General features: G+C 35.9%; 1 protein-coding gene across 11 annotated transcripts in view; it reads right to left on the bottom strand.

The window, feature by feature from the left end:
* The window catches only part of PCDH9 (protocadherin 9), a 669192-nt gene that overhangs the window by 610262 nt on the left and 39715 nt on the right, over nt 1-19215 (bottom strand). The window contains exon 3 of one of the 11 annotated variants that reach the window (XM_068182301.1): nt 13997-17707. The exons of the other annotated variants lie outside the window; for them this stretch is intronic. Coding sequence (XP_068038402.1) covers nt 17696-17707 — 12 coding nt within the window. The 3' untranslated portion in view covers nt 13997-17695. Of the gene's footprint in view, nt 1-13996; nt 17708-19215 lie in introns of those variants that run through there. 11 annotated transcript variants of the gene reach the window in all.

Below are 19215 nucleotides of genomic sequence, written 5' to 3' on the forward strand. Positions count from 1 at the left end.
CCCTCTGCCTCTGCTACCAAATGAAGGAGAGCTGATTCCTACCTGTACTAGCTGCTAACTTACTGCTGTGAATGGAGCAGTAAGAAATAAATAACCCCCCACCTCAGAAGGTCACCTCTGTGATGTCCCTGCCTTCACGCCATTCCTTGGACACTCACTGCTGTCCACTGCCAGGAGCGGGACCTCTGCCATGACCTCAGGAAGCTATTTTCCTCTCCTAGGAGACACTGCTGGATCACTACTGAAATACCTCAGCATTCCTGGAGGAATATGTTATTTTTAAATAGTCAGTGCATTGACTCTGGAGCTCTTGCGTAGGAAAGGTTTCTAACAACAGCTCCAGGCAGAGCCCAGCCCGCCCAGTACCATGTGCCTCTCAGCAGCCGACACGCAACCTCGCAGTGCGGCACCGAGCAGTGCTGCTGCTGAAGAGCAGAGAGAGTGCACGTGAAGGAAGGTCACAAGGTTTAGACCTAGATTTCAGCCAGCAGGAGTCTGCATCAGAAAATACATTTGGATGTACTTCAGCGCCCTTGACAAAAAGGCCTGAGTGAGGGAGGAAAATAAGGTGCAACCTTGCCTTGCCACCACAATGTGTAGCAGGGCGATGGAAAGTGACAGTGCCTTCATTTGTCTGTGATGCTCTCTGTGATCATGCATTGAGAAAAAAGGATCTCCTGTGTCAAGCAGACTGCCACTTTGAGCAGAGAAAATAGCTACCTGGCTCATGACTGCTGAAACAGAAAATATTTGTTAAACAAGCCATTAAATTTTAATAGTAAAGTTTTGAAGAATTGTTTGGGAAATTTATGTGAAAATACTTTGCAAAAACACTTGTGCAAAAACACTTACACAGTAATTATACTTTCCTACCAGAATCCTTTCATGTCTCCCTCTGATTCTGGAAGCTGAGACATGACCTGTCTAGTCACCATCATCATTAGAATAGGTTGACAAAGAAGCAAATTTTTTGGAGTGCTTTTATTAACTTTGGCAAATGGATATTAAATTAACTGCAAGTTTTCACAAATGCAGTTACTCCAGCAACTCCAGAATATGAAGGAAAACCAAAATGCATTAAATATAAATAAGTACATGAAGATCATAACTGTCTGTCCCTGATCAAAGTGAATGAGCAAATAATAGCAGTTCTTCTACATAGAAAAAAAACTACTTTCAATAAACCTTACATGTCCTTAAGAAAAAATAAAACTCTTTTTTTTTTTCTGCTATACAGAGGAGGATTATTTACTAAAGGAAACAATGACAAGACCACAAATGAAAATATATTGTAAACTGTTATCTGTAATTCTTCAGTATAATGATAAATCAGATTATCTAATCTCAGGTGACAATTCAGATCTATTACAACCAGCATCCATGTTTATCCAAATACTTCTAATCTTAAATCATCCCAAGTATTACTGTCTCCTTCAAATTCCAGTGAAATTTGTATATTAAACAGCATTCATAAAACAAAGTGACAACTTTCCAACTGAAAATGGTACAATGATGTAATGATCTAATCTTATTTTAAACAGCTTTTGACAATGGCTGCAGTAGCTTACTGTAACTATCCCAGTTGGACTACAGCCTCTTCACAGAGAAGACCTAATTTCTTTTAATTTCTTGTATTATTGATTTTATTAGCAACACTGAACTGAACTGAAAGCTCCCCTATCTTAAATTTACTAGTGATAGTTTTTGCTGTAAAACTTCTACAGTAATTTTCATTAGTACAGATGTAACTAAAGCAACAGAGGTTAATGTCCAAAATATATCTGGAACACTAAAGAATTTCAGTACTGCTAAAGAACAGCAGCCAAACTTCAGATTATCTTCTACTGCATATGGACATCCAGAATTAAATCTACTTCTTAGTCCCTATTTGACACAGGCAGACTCTGTTGACATGACAAGAATTTGCTTAAAAAACCAAAAAGTGTTTGCAGCAACAAAAGCCCTTGCATAGACAGACAGATCATTGGCAATGCATCCTACCACTGAAAGAGACCTTGTAATGCATGTGTAGGCAGAAAAAATGTTGAGATGGGAATGTGTTGGGCGAGAAGCTTTGATAGGAAGAGAGAAACCAAACCAGAATTTGAAGTATTCTTTCTAAAACTGACATACAAAACAGCTGAGAAAATTAAATATCAAAAAGAACCATGGCAAAAAGATGGCAATGTGTGCTTCCTGCTGGATTAACTGCAAGGGTTTCCAGTGTGGTGGCCCTGTACTTCATGCTTGTCCTTTTCCTTAGTAGTTAGGCTTGGCTTTCTTTTTCATGGATATAGCACCAAGTAGCAGGTGTCCTCCAAAATTATCCAATTTTGTAAGATTGTATCTTTGCTTCTGGGTTCTAGGAATTATGTGACATATAACCACAACTTCAGCAGTGTTCAAAACTTTTCTCTATGCACATTACTAAGACACCTGTCCTAATGAACACAAATAAAGTGGAGAGGGGGGAGATGGGGAGGTGGGTGTTTAATGAGCTTATTTGGTAAGCAACTAAATAGGCTTAAGGAGACATGTGTCCATTTTCTACTACTTGTACAGAATTCCTAGGTCATCTCTGCCAAGTCACTTAATCCAACATGTTTGCCAGCCCAGAGGAAAGGGCTATAACATCCTAATTCACAGAAGACAGCAATGTTAAATAAATTCAAACTATCATGCTGAGGTAGTTCAGTGATAAGGGCAACAACCACTTCCAACCACACTTCTGATGCCTCCCCAGACAACATATCTGCTCCTCACCACCATGTAGTGGCTCAGCCTCTGGAGAGTCTTTCCTTGAGAGACAGATCCAGGTGATACAGTCTCTTTCTTACAAAGCAGTAAGCTGGACCTAAGTCCAATTCTGCACAGGAAATTACCTTGTCCTGAGGTTAATTTTAAAAATACCAAAACAATTAAATGTAAAAATTCTAATTTGCCTGAGCAAATCTTTTTTTACTTGATGCAGGAAAAAATAAAATGTGAAAATCTGTGTAAAAATAGGGATTTGTCCTTGGAGATACTTAGAAATATATTCTTTCCATGTGTATTAAACTCTTCTTCAGCTGCAAGTACTTATTCATAGACACTTTCAGACTGCTTAGATCAGTTTGTTTTTAGAAAAAGACAACTTTAGATAATAAATCTGTATACACCAGTTCTAAACTGGCAGCACTCACAAAAAACATTCATTTAAAAATAATTTTCTTCCTCATAATCTTTTTTTTCATGGCAAATAAGTAATTTTAATTGGATTTTTCATCTGATATGATATACAAATGTATTTAATGCAATTTGTTTTGCAGCAGTTCACATTACCTACATTAACAAACAGAAAAACAGTTCCTGAAATTTATACCATTAAATGGAGAAGAAACAAGGTCTGTGTACATCTTGGGACACAATTCAGTCCACTTAAAAACATTTCAAAAGCTCTTTGTGGTTCACCTCATAAAGCTTCTGGTCCTCAAGTCTGCTTCAGATGTCTCCAAGTGAGATGCATGATGCATGCACAGAAAGATACATGACTGTATAAAGGGCTTTATTTTACAGCACCTGCACAAGAAGATTTGAACATAGTGTGGAGTCTTTTGGCAGTGCTGCAGTAAACTCTACATTCGCTATCCAACTATTGTTATTCACCATCCAACTGCTGCATAATGTTATGACAAGGTGTTTATCTTACTGGTTGGGGTAGTTCCTAAACTACCTGGAACAGTAAAAAGGCCAAGAATCCCTGAAAAAAAATCATTAATCTCATTGACTTTGCTTTCCTGATTTAGGATAGATGGTGCTTTGGAGGTGCCTCTGTCCATTGACTGCAAAATGAATCAATGATCACTGTGGTATAATTAGTGTGGGAGCTCCATGAATTCTAAAAGTTCCAGGCCAGCATCTATCTAGTGCATCTCCCAAAGTACAATGAAAAAGTCATCACATAGCTGTCCCCATCTCACATATTCACAGTTGCCCCCTTGTCCCAACAATTGTCACTGTGGCACTCCAGCAGTCCTACAAATGTAAAGTCCTATTTATGCAAATGATAGTTTATTTGGTCTGATGTTTTGAGCACATTCCTTGCTTTATGCTCCTTTTAAAGATTGTCTCCTCTGTATTATTTACTTTGCCATAAAATTTTTTTTAATGTTCAAGAAAATCCACTACCGACCTTCCACCATTCTATAATTTTTTTTTCATATTGAGAGTTTTGCCTCTGTCTCTGATAAGTCTGTGAGCCCAGCTTCTGTATGGTGCTCACTTTCAAACAAATATCTCTATTGTATGATGCTTGGTGAAATGTCTCCTAGTTACCCTCTTAGAAAGCTAATCCATTCATTATTTTTTTCAATTTTTATTCTCCAATTTTCATTTATAAGTGTCCTTTACCATAAAATAACTCCTGATTTTCTTTAGGTTTATTTTTTCTTTTTTTTTCTTTTTCTTTTTTTTTTTCCTGTTTTCCAGCATCCCTTTGGTTTTATACAGAATTGAATTCTATTTTATATATAAGTATTGGGGGCAGGATAAATCTTTTTGAACTCTGTGTAGAATCCAACCAGTGAATTATTTCTAGGTGTTATACAGTGAAAAAAACAGGGAATAGAAATAACAACAGGAAAAATTAGCATTCTTTTCTGATTTCCATGTCTTTCTTTGAATATGGAAAGCTTGCTGTTCTTTTTCTAAATTTGCCTAGCCTTCCCACTTTTCTACAATTTAGCACTGGAGAGATTTATGAATTGTTTTTGATAGGTACATAAATTGACTACATTACACATTAAAAAAAAATGTCCAGCTTTGTCAAATATAATTGCATAAAAGCATGCTAATTTTGGTTCTTGCACTGGTGTCTCAGCAGAATGTTCTTCTTGTTCACTGTTAGAACAATAAATACAGAACAAGGATTTTAATGGTATTCTCTTTTATAGCAATCTGATGGAGTGAAGTAATTGCTTTTGGTGCTTACAATATCTGTAGCTAGATGAATTTACAAGGAAAGCACTTTAGCCTTAGAGCAAAATTATGAATATGTATCAGGCTCCTGCATTACATTTATTGTCTCCAGTACACAAAAATCAACTTTGGCATTACAAGAAGAGAGAATAACCAACAAACCATCTCCTGAAGTAGAAAACTATTATTTAAAGTGACAGTTTCACCCCTCTTTTCCTCTAAATAAGGGACAAGGATCTAAACCAATAATCTATCATTTTTCACCTCTCTCTGTAACCTGTTCACAAGGAGACTGTCATTAGGCATAGCACTGCTGACACCAACACTTTTTTACGATACTTCTGATGACAGCTATTAATGCACCATCAATAGGAGACTTACAATACTAATCACGCATTAAGCCACTACTATTTTCTAGCTGTCTGGAATTTCTCTAATACAATCAAGGGAACTGGCAGAAATCCTAGTTTGCCATCACATACAAACTAAAAGAATTTCCATTCATCTAAAGCAGCAAGGAATTGGGTTTTCTTAATGCTAATCAGGAGAAAAAAATCCTCTTTAAAAGCAGATTAATCTTCAGATTAATAAACAGTTTAAGATCATATATTCAGAGATAAGATTACTGAAACCGAAATTACTGGATGAATGTACAGCAAACTGATAATAAACCTTCAAATAAAAAAAAAAAAACAAAAAAAAAAAAAAAAAAACGAAAATCAAAAATAACTGAAAGGACTGCAAACTGCTAACCTAAATATGATGGGCTCTTTCTATGCATATCACTTACTGTCTGACAAAGCAAGTCTTTTGCACATTAGTTACAAGCCATGACAGAAATTTTATCCCCCCCATAAATTATATGGAATATATGATTTGGGAATAATTTCAATACATACATAATGTCTCTGCTTAACTTCCAGATGATATCACTTTTTGGCGCTGCTCTAATATAGTAAAACAGATTCAGAAATCTGATATAAAATGCTTATAACCAAAGGAAAGGAAAAAAAGAACAGGAAGAAGGAGAGGCAGATGAAAAGAGTTGCATGTACATTTTGAAAAAACATAAAATGGCAGCTAATGCAGAACTAAGAAATATACAGAGAACCATGGAATAGGCATTCTAAAGCATATCAAAACTATGTTTTTGTGCAGTGTACTCAGAAAGTACTATATTCAAATGGCATGCCAAAAATACTAGGCATGAGGCAGCCAGATCTTGTCAAAATCTATTCCTAAAAAACTGAGCTTGTCATTTTCTAAATACCATTATTTTTTGTGTGGGTTATTTCTTTATTTTGTTTTGAATTTTCCAAAGTTCAGGCGAAGTTTGTTTCCACATATAAGACTCATCATTTGTGTTTGTATCTGGAAGCAGACCCTAAATAGGAAAATTAAAAGATGCATTTTCACAGGCATCTAAGTACTGTTCATAAAATCCTGTCTGTGTTTCATTTTCTTTTGAAAAGACAAGAACTTAGATTGTTGCTGGGAAATTATTCCTTGTTTTCACTCCTTGTTCTGGGTCCTCAAACAGAAACTTAACTTTTGAAAGGTTAATTTTTTACTATAATTTCTATAAAGAGGCTACCCTGTACGAGAGCCTTGTTTCCTAGTCAGACAATAGCTTTATCAGAGAGCTTAGTGTCCAGCCATTGAAATGTTCATGTCAATGTCAAGTTGAAATACCATCATCCTCATGCCAAGTGAACGTAAAAGAGTGTTCAGGCACTTACTGGAGCTAAGTCTTACTTTTCTCGCTTTTACAAGCTGTTCCTGAGCCAGATTCACATTTGATACACGCCAAAATTGTTGGGAAGCAAAACACGTGGTGGTTTTGCTGCTGTATAAGGAAAAGCACTGCAAGCTAATTCCTAATTCCATTTCTAATTCTTGTTAGAAGAAAAAATCTGTGGGGAAGGATCTTTTAGATCTTTCATAGTCACTGTTAGTCACAGAACAGCCTGTATGCTCTTCTCTTGTCAGATTTTAAAAAGTCATCTTTGTTGCAATCATGTTCCCTCCTTTCTGGGCTGCATAAGGACAGAACCTGATAATTTTAAAAGGCAATCTTTCCCCCTTAGGAAGGGAGTACCTTACAGTGACACACCAGAACAGTAGTTGCAACCTGTCATCCATCGAGCTGCAATGTCATGTCACCACTGGGTCCACTGTTTTGGAAACAGCCATTGTTTCTGTACTGATTTTGGAGGGTTAGGCATCTGGGGAGAAGACTGCATGATGAGTGTCCTTTGGAGAGTTCTAGAAACCCTAATTTACTAGGCATAAGATCACTGCAAAGACATCACTTCCAGGTGCTAGTATTGGCAGATATTGCAGCATTGGCAGGTCATGCTGCAGCATTTTTGAATTCACTGGAGCCAACCTATGTCATCTTATGAAATCAGTCTAAAGAATGATAAATTACCTTCCTCCATACTGAACTGGATCCAGGATAGAGCAGACTGTACAGGAAACTATCACTTTGAAAATAAAAATCCATCCAAGATACATTTTCAGGATGATGCCAACTAAGAGGTACTACATTATCTGGAGAATGTCTGAGAGAGAAAGCAGGAGTTGAACAGCTACTGCTTTTCATCCAAGAGCTCAGGCCACTAAATTCTTCATGCTAATGAGTTATGTGTATAGTGGGCTAGATGCAGGCATGACAGTAGGAATGATGCTATGAGCTGTTTTCTTTTATAAGTTGTACAAGATAAACAAAAAATTGGCTAGAACTTTTTAAACTGATTGACATCAGAAAGTTGTAGCATTCTAGTGAGAATCTTTTGAAAAACTAATATGTTTTTCCTGTCATCAAAACCTAAAAACTGTATTTTAAACTATTTTTAAAGAAAGAAGGGAAAAAACCACCTAAAACCAAAGAGGATGAAAGTTCCCTTTTTCATAGGTAATCAAGAACCTTATTACACCAGTGGTCAGAAATGCCTACAGAGAGAGAAAACATCCTGTTATCTGGAATCTTTGGTATTTATTACGCAGAGAAGAAAGGGAGTAATTTTTAGTCACACTCATTTCAAAATTTCCAAACATCTGTTTACGAGGACTGTTTACTGTTTACAAGTAATGCCCAGGAGCAAAGCAGTCAGAATGGAGAGGCTAACAATTTGTGTTCTGGATGGGACGCTTAGACCTGTTATCCTTCTCACTGAGGCATCCCTGAAAATATCAGGAGAAAAGGCTGGTGCCATTCACATGCTCTGGACAAAACATGGAGCATTGAACACATATATATTTTTAACTTATTTGCCATTAAATATGAGGAATTTCATCCACCCTTGAGGGAAAAGAACCCTGCAAAGCTTAGATGGATTTGGATTGAGTTAAAAAAACCCCTATTTTTCCCAGTATACATTTTAAAAATTGAAATAGTTTTCTTAAATGAAGGAAGGGTTAGTTTTTCAATCTGAACTAACAGTTCAACTCAAGAAGATAGTTCAACTCTGGTGAAGCAGATTAATTACTCTGCTTTTTTCTTTTTTTTTTCCTTTAGAAAAGTATTTTCTGGTGTAAAAAATCCCAAACAAATGCAAGATAAATCTGTGTGGAATAAAAAAGGGCAGAGCAAACAACTTACATGCAATTCAGGCAATAAAGACTTGCTCTACTAAACTGAAAAAATAAAGCAATCAGTTTTAAGAAAGAAAACCTTCTTCCCAATTACATAGATAATTTTCACCCCTAGAGAACTCATTAGTCCCAAACTGTATTGCATTCTTGTCATCAGCCAACACCACATTTCAGTAAAGAGTTTTCACATGTTTAAAATATACATACAACTCTATTCTTCTGAAAGTGTCAGGTATTTTTAAGATGACACTTTATGTTGTATTTTCTTTTCACATAGCTAATGTCCATTCTTTCATACAGTGTAGCTACAAAGTTTAATTTTATCAGAAATACATTAAGTGTACACATTGACACGAATAGCTCACCTTTGGGCATTAGCATAAGTTATGAGCATCAGAAGAAGTAAAAGATGTTCCAGGGGCAAATGTCGTGACTGGAAGCAAGCAGAGTGTGTTTTACTGTGGTTGGTACATACCCAGCTCAGACTTCCAGATCACTCCTTCATTTAAGGCTCTGTGTATGAATGACAGTGCAGAGCTGGTGGTCTACTGGCAAAAGAACTCATTCCAATATGATTTAAGAGAGGAGTGGCTATTTCACAGCAATCTGACTCTCTAGGGATCTGTAGATTTCTGTGTACAGGGAATGCTCTACTGGAAGTAATGAGGAAAGAAGAGAGATGCTGTGGTCACGACACTGCATGTACTAACTGTGACCTGAGTGTCCTTTAGTTTAAAGTTCAGGTTTCAGATGAACAGTGAATGTCAGATTACTATGTTGAATTTTTGATCATCACTCCTTTTCTCCAGGGATCCAACTTCCCCGAGGACCTCATAAAAATATTTGCCCTGTCTCAACCTTTCATTTTGTTCCTCAAAGATCCATTGAAAAGGTATCTGTATCACAGCTGCAGTCCAATGTCAGCCAAAAACAAAGTACAAAAAGTTCTGCTGAGCTGTAACTCACTGCACTAAGCTGAACAAAAGCTTCCTTCCTGAAGAAAAGCAAAGGCTCTACTTCTGACAAAAGCTTGCTTTCTTTCCCAGCTCTTTAGGATTCAGCATCATGACTTCAGGGATAGCTGTAGACATGAAGAGGTTATGTGGAGATTTCTGAGATCTGAGATTTGATTCCCATTATATTTCATAAATCACTGTGCTACTAGCCTATGATACTTTTATTTCCAGGTACAGAAATCAGCCTGCTGAGATGAACCTTTCAGTCATCTGTGGAACTGGCATGTTGCTCTGGAGTTGTGTTCATCAAGTGCACTGCCACTTTCCTTTGAGGTTCATAAATTAATTCCAGGTATTATATACAAGCAATTTTACATATGGTTTTACAATTGATGTCATTTGATATGGCCTCTGCAAACACTGCAGGTTCATTCCTGACAAACACTGGTGCTGAATTTCTAGCCAAAATCCAAGCAAGGTTTAAATGTCTTGTAAGCTCTTTCCTTGATTTCTTTGTAGTAAACATAGTGGGAAGAATATCCTACAATTTTCAAGACTGTTAAGTGCTATGGTTAGGAAGAATTCTTTTGCTTCAGTTTAAACACTGGGGATACCCCTTACTGTAATGTTGATTCATGTATATGCACTTCTCTTTTCAGGCCCTTAAGTAATGGAAAGTAAAATAATTTGAAAAACTTGTTTGTTTTAAACTTGTGTCAAGAGGCTAAACTATAGTAACTGCAAATTTTAATCATAGAATATACTTGCATTTGTTTGTCTTTATGAGGTACATGAAACATAGAGCCTATTTGAAAGAAAAGGTCATAAAAATTGATCATAAGACATGGAGTGTTTTTCCAAATATAGCAAGGAGGCTTGTGTTTTCACAAAATTATTTGGAGGAAACAATATTGAGCACTCATACTAGAAAATAAATGTGCAATGCAGAAATAGATTTCTGGTGTAAAGATTAATGTGGTACAAATGAAAGATTATTGTTTGAGTTAAACAAATCTCTCTTAGCCTCATCTCATAAATAGCCACACATTTATTCTATCTAACAACCAATTTTCATTTTCATGATAACAATTTCAATGTTAAAAAATGCAGTTCAAAATTTACAGCACAAAAGAGAGAGGAGTTATTCTTCTAACCCATTAGTGGGGAATCAGACTTAAACCAGCTCACATTTAGCACGTATTGTATTTTCCCCTACTAAGTTTATAGCATTAGATCCATTTATTTTCTTAACTGCACATGGTCTCTTGAAGTGTCCTGCAAGTACTTCAATCACATTAAAAAAAAAAAAAAATGACCGAGGAAAGAATTTTTGTATGTAACTTAAGTTCCTCATATATTACTTTTTTTATATCTAAATCACTACCAGGAGAAAACACTATCCATTCCTTATTGTGTGAAAAGGCCAGCAAATTGTGATTACATCTGGTAGATAGCTAGCACCAACCCAGACACCGAACCTCTGGAGGCAGGATGTGTCCCCAGAGTTCCCAGAGTTTCCAGCTTTCAATAAACATCAAAATATTTTATGATATATTTAAATTTATGCTCACTGGGCTTTCTGCTAGAAATGCTGATATAATACTAGATGCATTAAACAATTTGTCATACTCACATAAAAGGTTGGGCATTTTATTTGCCATCCTATTATTGAGTTTTCAGTTTGAAAATTACAGAACTATTATAAGTACAGTCACACTGTTTTGAAGAAGGAAATGTTGTTTAAAATACTCTAGGCAAGTTATTGCTCTGAAGTAATAGAGATAAAAAACAACAAACAAATAAAACCATACCAAATGAAACCATACCAAATATGAAAGAAAACAAAATGTTAGAATTAAACTGTCATTGGATGAATGCTTTTAAAGTTCACTGTCTTCATTAAATTCCCTTTGAATTTAATGATCATAATTGCCAAAACAACTTTATTTATTAAGATGTATGGTTGCATTCTACAAATAAGCACAATCTAACCATGTCATATCAAATACGTATGCAGCAAAGATTGACAAAAACACATACAATGATTTTCTCCATCTCAAAATTATTGAGTTAGCTAAAATGTTCTGTTTGTAGGAAACTTACAAACAATTTATGGAAGGGCAATGCCTAATTAGTACCTGAAGTTGTACTGGGCTGCTGATTCTAATTAATAACCCTTTCTAAGTGTGTTCAAAGGCATTTAAGTAAAATGAAAGCCTTCAGAAATGCATCGAAGCATTTAATGCCTAGATACTGAAGTGATAAGTCTGCTGTAAAAGCCTAAAATATGTTAGACAGATTAAACTGGCAGAGAAAAACTATAGGCAAAGAAAAGACATAGTCATGTATGAAAGAGACAAATATTCTTGAAAAAAAAATACAGAGAGACAAAAAAGTGATTTGATTTGAAGAAAAGCTTGTGCTTTTTTATAAAAACACTGTTTTTAGTAGCATAGTTTGAAACATCATGCATGCTATAAAGAAAAATATTTCCAGCTAACACAGATGCTCTAGATAATAGACAGCTTTTTAAAAAAGAAGAACCCAACCTTTAAACTTTTTTTATGTAAAAGCAATTAACATTCCCTGGGAAAAATTCTATGACATACATGTGTTACATTCAACCAGTTCCTTCTCTGATCAAATATATCAAATTCAAATAATCTGATCCTGCAAGGAATATTAGTCTGCCACAGCATTAGTATGCATAGTTGGTGGAGCAAAATAAGGAATTGTAGGTCATCTGGTGCTGTTAAAAACATCAAATGACTTGTGACACCCTACGTTCTGTTTCTTTACAACTACATACAGAGCTCATGTGTAATATTTCAGTTGCAGAAAATGAGGCTCAGCTGAGATGATCCCCACCCTGAACATGGTTCTTGTTTATCAGCTGATTGCACCTCATTGTAGAACTTCACATACTTACATAAATTAGCATATGAGAGAAAAAAGTACCATCTATCCTACACATAATATTTGGTAATCCAAACAAGCAAAAGGCCAAGCTGCAGTTGAAGTATCTGTGAGATTACATGCAGGGTTTTCCCTCTTCCTTGCACACCCATGGCAGTAATCAGGGTATAGCTGAGGAGTAAAGTGATTGCTGTGTATTTATGCTGCTGTGTGTTCAGGAGGGATGATAAGAGTCCACTGAAGTTGCTGAGTGACTAAGTAAAGGTGAATTATACCTTTCTGAAGACTGACACCGTGTGTGCCACCAGCCTCCTGGGACGTCCATTCAAAGGTGTACTACTCCCAAAAAACTGAAGCACATGGTCCAAAGCCTGCATGCTGGCAATTGCTTCAAAATCTGTATTGGCCATCAGTAATGAAGGAAGTGAAGCTACAGAACTCTTTTTTTTTTTTTTTTTTTTTTTTTTTTTTTTTGCATTTTCAGAACAGTTTGACTACTAATAGAGGAACACCTCTAAGTTGACACTGCTGAAGTAGAGTATGACTGCAACCAAGACACAACCCAGGATGCAACAAGCCCCCACTACCTATGCTGAGCAGAAATTTCATTAGCTGCCCACTGGGCCACAGACCTGGCCTGTTTTAACATTTCACCAGATTCCCCAGGGCCAGCCAGCTGATCAGCTCAGCTTCAGCTAAAGAAAATCCAGTGGAGAGGTGGAAAATCTCTCACTCTGCAAGGCAGAAAGAGAGAGACAGAGGTTAAGAAAGTTCCCTGTCAGACAAGAAATCCACTCTTTTAACATTTTTGTACCTCCCTAATTGCAGTTCCTCCTGCATAAACGTCAAGCAGGCTGGGTCAGTGTAAATATCCTCCCCTCCCCTCTGCTGCAATGGGCCTCTCGCTTATCCCCCGCTGGCAGCTGTGGCTCCGGAGGCAAACAGTGGTCATGCTGTTCTGTGCACAATGACAGACAAATAAAAGAACGAGCAAGCTTGGGAGATTTAAAATCTAGAGCTGAGGGATTTCTCCGAGTTTCACCGTGTCTCTGTGATCCTCCCCCTAAATGCATGAGCTGTTTTCTTCAATAAATGAAGCTCGTAATAAACATCTCTCCTCCTGTGTCTCCAGAGCCCTTAGGGAGCTCTGCATAAGCAGAGCATAGAAATTTGCAGAAAGGTGTCCTCTGATGGATTTGACTTGCACAGTATCAGTTGGTATAAACTGCCAAGAAACGGGAACTGGGATGTCTCAAGACACCCATGGACTCCATCATTAAAAATCATTGTATCAAATACACATTTGAGCTTTGTTTCAAAGAAGCATTAGATTCCATCAAAATATTTTTGAAGCATAAAGATTTATTTATAAGGACTTTTTGCCTTTCATACCTTCCTTGTACACCCATTTCACAGATTCTCCAGTTAAGGGCACAAAAAGAACTTGTGCATTTGTTAGGCAATTTAGATTTCAAAATGCATTTTCTTACAGAATACTGTCATCGGAATATATTAAGTTGAAAATACAATGAATAGGTTTCTAAAGTTGAAAAAGGCAAGACCAGGTCTTGTAACTAGACCTCACATCTTCAGAGTCAGAATAAGTAGGATGGAGGACAGATTCAAAGTGTCTTATCTCAGCAGAGTATTATAATGGTACATATTGTACATGCAGAACCTTAGAAATTTCATAAATGTACTTACAAGAACTGAGAAGTAAGTGCTTTGTAATCTTTAATCAGCCCAACATTGAAAGCCTGCTGAAATTAGAGCAGATTTTTTCAGCAGGCTTAAGGTAAGGTATTTTACATATATTTAAAAATAAACTCAGCAAAGTCATTGCTGGACCAATTCTTGTCCTTCCCCCTCATAAGGACTTATCAGCTCAGCTATTCTAAGAGTCAGACAGGTCTCCTTTAACAATAAATACCAAGTTTTTACCTTTACAGAATCAGTCCTCAGATAAAAGTCAGTTGAATTTCTGTTTTATCTTATGCACCATCAGCAAAATGATTTATCTAAATCTGAACTGCGGAATTTTTATTGGTAAGATAAATGTAAAAGTCAGAAACATGGATTTTCAGATACTGTATTCACAGAGCTGGGAATTAGAAAAGCCATCTTTGACTTTCTACTGGCACTGACAGCAAAGTCATTAAGAAGAGTTACATGAATTTACAAGCTTTTCACAGTAAGTTTTCTCTGATCAAATTACCAACAATCTTAACTCTCTAAAATATCTAGTGTGCAACTTGGGGTGATGGAAATGCAAATAAATATCAAGAAAGACATATAATATCCCAAACATAGTAATTCTAATGCTTATTTACGAAGATAGTTTAGCTCTTTGTATATTTATCAGCTCAGCACTCCAAAAAGTTGGTGATTCCAGTACAGTTAGTAATAACTATCTGATTGCATTGTGTAATTGGGATTGGACATGGATCCAACATGCTCTGGGAGGAATCTGAATGCAATTTGGATGATCTAGATAGATGTGTTACACCACTATGCCAGCTCCCACAGCAATCATACACAAAATCTCTATTATTATCAATGGGAATGTGATAGCTGTTGCTTCATCTTGAAAATAAAAACAACAAAAAAGGGGCTTAAAGTTTTTAGTATTTAGGAGATGGAGACAATGCCTACACAACAAAGACTGCAAAATCATTGAGATGAGCTAGAATTTTATAGGAGCAGATCAAACAAAACAAAGCAACACTTTCCTGAAAAAAGGTAGGCAAATTACTTACCTGAACAGATAAAATGTAAGGCACACCAATCACATTATCTTACTTAAACTATATGCATTCACACACCCACAGATTTTAAAAGCATGTTCTATACAACGTTGTTATACATAAGGGCATATAATAAAAAAGTAAAATAGGGATTACTAATTTCCTATGTGCTTAGTCACTTTGCCAGATATGCCATAACTGCAAAACCCTGCAAATAAATGGTTTCTTACAAGAATGTAAAGAATAAAAAGACTAAAAAAAAACACACAAAAAAAAAACAAACCTCAAAGTGAAAATAAGTAAAAATACCAAGATTAGGGAATACCCCACAAAACAAACATCTTAGTGGTTTTTATTCTATTTATTAGATATTAAAGAAGGAATTAAACTATACAAAACATTAAATATAGTAATCCTTTGCTATGTAGTTCATGCACAACAAGGCTAGTGACTCATAAAAGAACTGAAAGCATCTTTGGAAGGATTTTATCCTCAGAATCCTGTAACAATTCATTGTGCATCATATGAATGTGAAAGGGCAAAAAAAGCAAAATTTACCTTAGTACAGTTTATTAACACAGCAGATTTTTCACTGATGGAAGAAGTGAGCCTTATATCTTGCATTATTATTGATTATATTATCATCTTAGTATCACTTCCTTTAGCACTGACAGTTTGTGGTTATTATCACAAACAAGCAAGAACTGTACTGCTCTAATTGTCCACTAAAGGGCAACTTTGAACGGCTGGTAGATTTTTACCTTCTTTACATGTTTATGCTTCAGTCAGATCTTTGGGCAGTACAGGAGGTCAGGTAAAGATAAATGTTGGTCTCTCCAGTGTCAGTAACTAATAAGCAATCACCTTGGCTTTAATCCCTGCCTGAGCCTTTGGAGGATATGGGAGGTGATGAGAAAAAAGTTCTTGATCCCCTCTTCTTGACCTCAGCCCCCTACCCAGCACTTATGAGGCAGCTGGAATCTGTGTCACTGCCGTGGGCTTTTCACAAGCCCAGGATGTACGGATGCCTCTTTTCTGTTGATTGCTTCTGCTCCTGCCCTTCTCTTGTACCCAGCACACCCCGAAGGACACCAGTACGACATTTTGAGTTGGAGGGAATTTGTTGAGATTCTTTGGCTTTTTGTGAATAGCATTTCAATTACCACAGCTGTTAACAGAGAGAGGTACCCCATGTATATTTATTATTACTATTTAAAAATTGACACATTATATTAGAGTGAGACTAGATTTTGTCTCTGTTGGAATGACTATCACTTTTTTCCTTTTGGTTTTAATTTTGCCTTCCACTCCAAAAATATTTAGAAACTTTTGTGTTTCAAGGACAGTCTTCTCTGATCTCCAATTGAGTAATAGCACTCTTGACATTCTTTTGATACAATACAGACGGAGGACAGCTTTTTGTTTGAAAATCTCTACTGGCTGCATCTTCCTACAGTTTTGTTTACCATGTAACATACTCAAAATTCTGTCTCTGGTTTCCTGAGTTACTTCTCAACTGGGGATTTGTTCTTGAAACACATATACAACTTTCTTTAATTTGCTAAAAGGCACTGTCTGTAGAACTGGCGTCAGTGCTGTAAAATGTTCTGCAAATGCAGAGAGCAAGGCACATGCAAGGCACATGGGATCTGGCTGTGACAGTACACTTTTGAAGTTATTGTTGATATAAACATTGTCTGTAATCAAAACACTAAATCAAATAGTAAAAATAATGAGTGTCTCTTCTACTGAAAATAATAATTAAAATGAATATTTTTTCTTTTGACATTTTAGCATATATTCTCCTGAAAATCTGAAATTACAGATAATTTCACTTTTGCTGCATTTTTTTTAAAGAAAGCTTCTTCACTCCTTGCATCTCTTTCTGCAATCCTTATCATCCCTCTTTTCATATAATACTCAAAAATGTCATCACAGGATAACCTTTTGCTTGTCCTTTTTAGCAGATAAATATCCTCTAAAGAAATCAAACTTATATTTTCCAATTTCCCACTTTGAAATAATCAAGAGCAGAAAATATACAAAGAAATACTGTTATGATTTTTGTTCTTGAGCTCAAACCATCAAATTATCATTTGACCCATTTTAATAATCCAAAACTATGTTTTTTCTTTTAATCTTAAAAATGTCAATTAAACACTATCAGTTGTAATGATAGCCTACTGCCTTTGATGAAAAAGATTCATTTAGAAATGCAGACCCATTTTATGCATTTATTAATGATATCCTTTAAAAATTAATAAACAAAGGAGTAGATTTAATACTTCCAAATACTAAAAGTTAAAAGTGTATCAAGGTATCAGTGTCACTGAGAAAATCTGCAAATATATCTGGATCGGGCCCATAAGGTCAGACCAAATGGGTCTGGTCCAGCTTCATTCCTTATTTTAATGTCTGAAAGACATGGAAGAATGCTGTTTAAAGTACTGCCTTTACAAATGGTAGAAGTCAGGGGTTGCTTGGGACAACTGACCACTGGTGGCTCACTGTACTAAATATAGCCTTCTAAAAACCTAGCTGGAAAAAAAAAAAAAAGAGGTGGAGGGAGCTGGAAGATTAAAAGTAGCAAAATTTTGATTTAGAAATAAAAATAATTTAGACAAAATAAGGAAGTCATCAGCATATTTAAAGACTAGGTTATGGGAGGCACAAAGAGAACCATATACAAATGCTCATTATTGTGTCTCTTCCTATCTCCTCCATCCCAATTTACTTCAAGCCTTTTTTTCATTTCCACCACCTCTCTAACGGAATTCTCGAACTGCAGTATTTGCCATAGGATTGATTCATGTTCATGACATAAATCAACTCTCTGGTATTTCTAGCTGTATACAAATAAAATGAGTTTCTTCCAAAGCCATTGAAACTTCTCTGAGTAATTCCCTGACTTTTCTCTGCATCTGGCCAAATGTAACAAGACCTTGCTAGATGACTACAGTTTCTTGGCAACTGTAGATGATTAAATAAAATAAATAAATAAAAAATTATAGGTTTACTTTCTGTTGAGTGTAATTCAGAACTTTCCTGCCAAAAAAATGATAACTTTGAACATAACTTCCCAGTGGGGAAGACTGAAGAAGCAAAAGTTAAGGAGAGATAGGACACACACAAGTTAGACTGATTTTTATTTGTCATTGCACTAATTTTTAAATATTTCTGCTTGATTTCCTGAAAATCTGTTAACAGAGCACTTTCTGATAAATGCCATAGGACAGTACTGACACCTGAAATAACTGAAAAAATGAAAGCAGACTTCTGTATCATATATGAAACTAAGAAAAAATTAATAAAGATGGGATATAAGTAGAACTTTTTGAAAAATCCTAATATAAATTTCACTCAGCAGACCCATCATGGTGGTCACACCTAAGCATCTGTACTTCTTCACCTGGCCCATGTGGGACTGGCCAAAAAAATGAGATATCATAGCGAGCATCACTGAACTAAATTCAAATAAATTAAATATTGAATGAGTTCAAGTATTTGCTTTTCCAGGTGGAAAGAATTACACATGTGTATACAATGATGGAAAAAAACACCTTAAATCTTCCATTCATTTAGCATATTTGGCAATTTAAAAAATCTCCAGTTTCAAAGTCTGAAGTGCATGGATGTACTAGACTTCGTGATAAAGTGTATGATGACTCCAATCAAGGCTGTCCCCTTGAAATGACAAATAATGCAGAACACTCACAATGTTTTCATTTATCTCTTTCAGTTTACCTGCACCCTGAAAGTCAGGATGTCAAATCAGGAAAACCTTATGCAGAGTGACCTGTGCATCAAATCAGTATATCACTTCTTCCTTCCCACTTGAAAAAAAAAACATCTGATAAACAGCTTGAATTGATTTTCAGTTAATGCAGATGCAAGCAGATACTATTTTTAGCAAGAACTCCTTGTCCTAGACTCCCAGACTCTAAGACTGAAGCCAGGCCCAAGCTTATTCAAAGTGACTACTGATAATCCTTTGAATTAGTGGAAACTTAGAAATGCTGCTTTTAACACGTTTTGATCCTTAACTC

Source organism: Anomalospiza imberbis, chromosome 2 (assembly GCF_031753505.1).
Source record: "Anomalospiza imberbis isolate Cuckoo-Finch-1a 21T00152 chromosome 2, ASM3175350v1, whole genome shotgun sequence".
Taxonomy (NCBI): Eukaryota; Metazoa; Chordata; class Aves; order Passeriformes; family Viduidae; genus Anomalospiza; species Anomalospiza imberbis.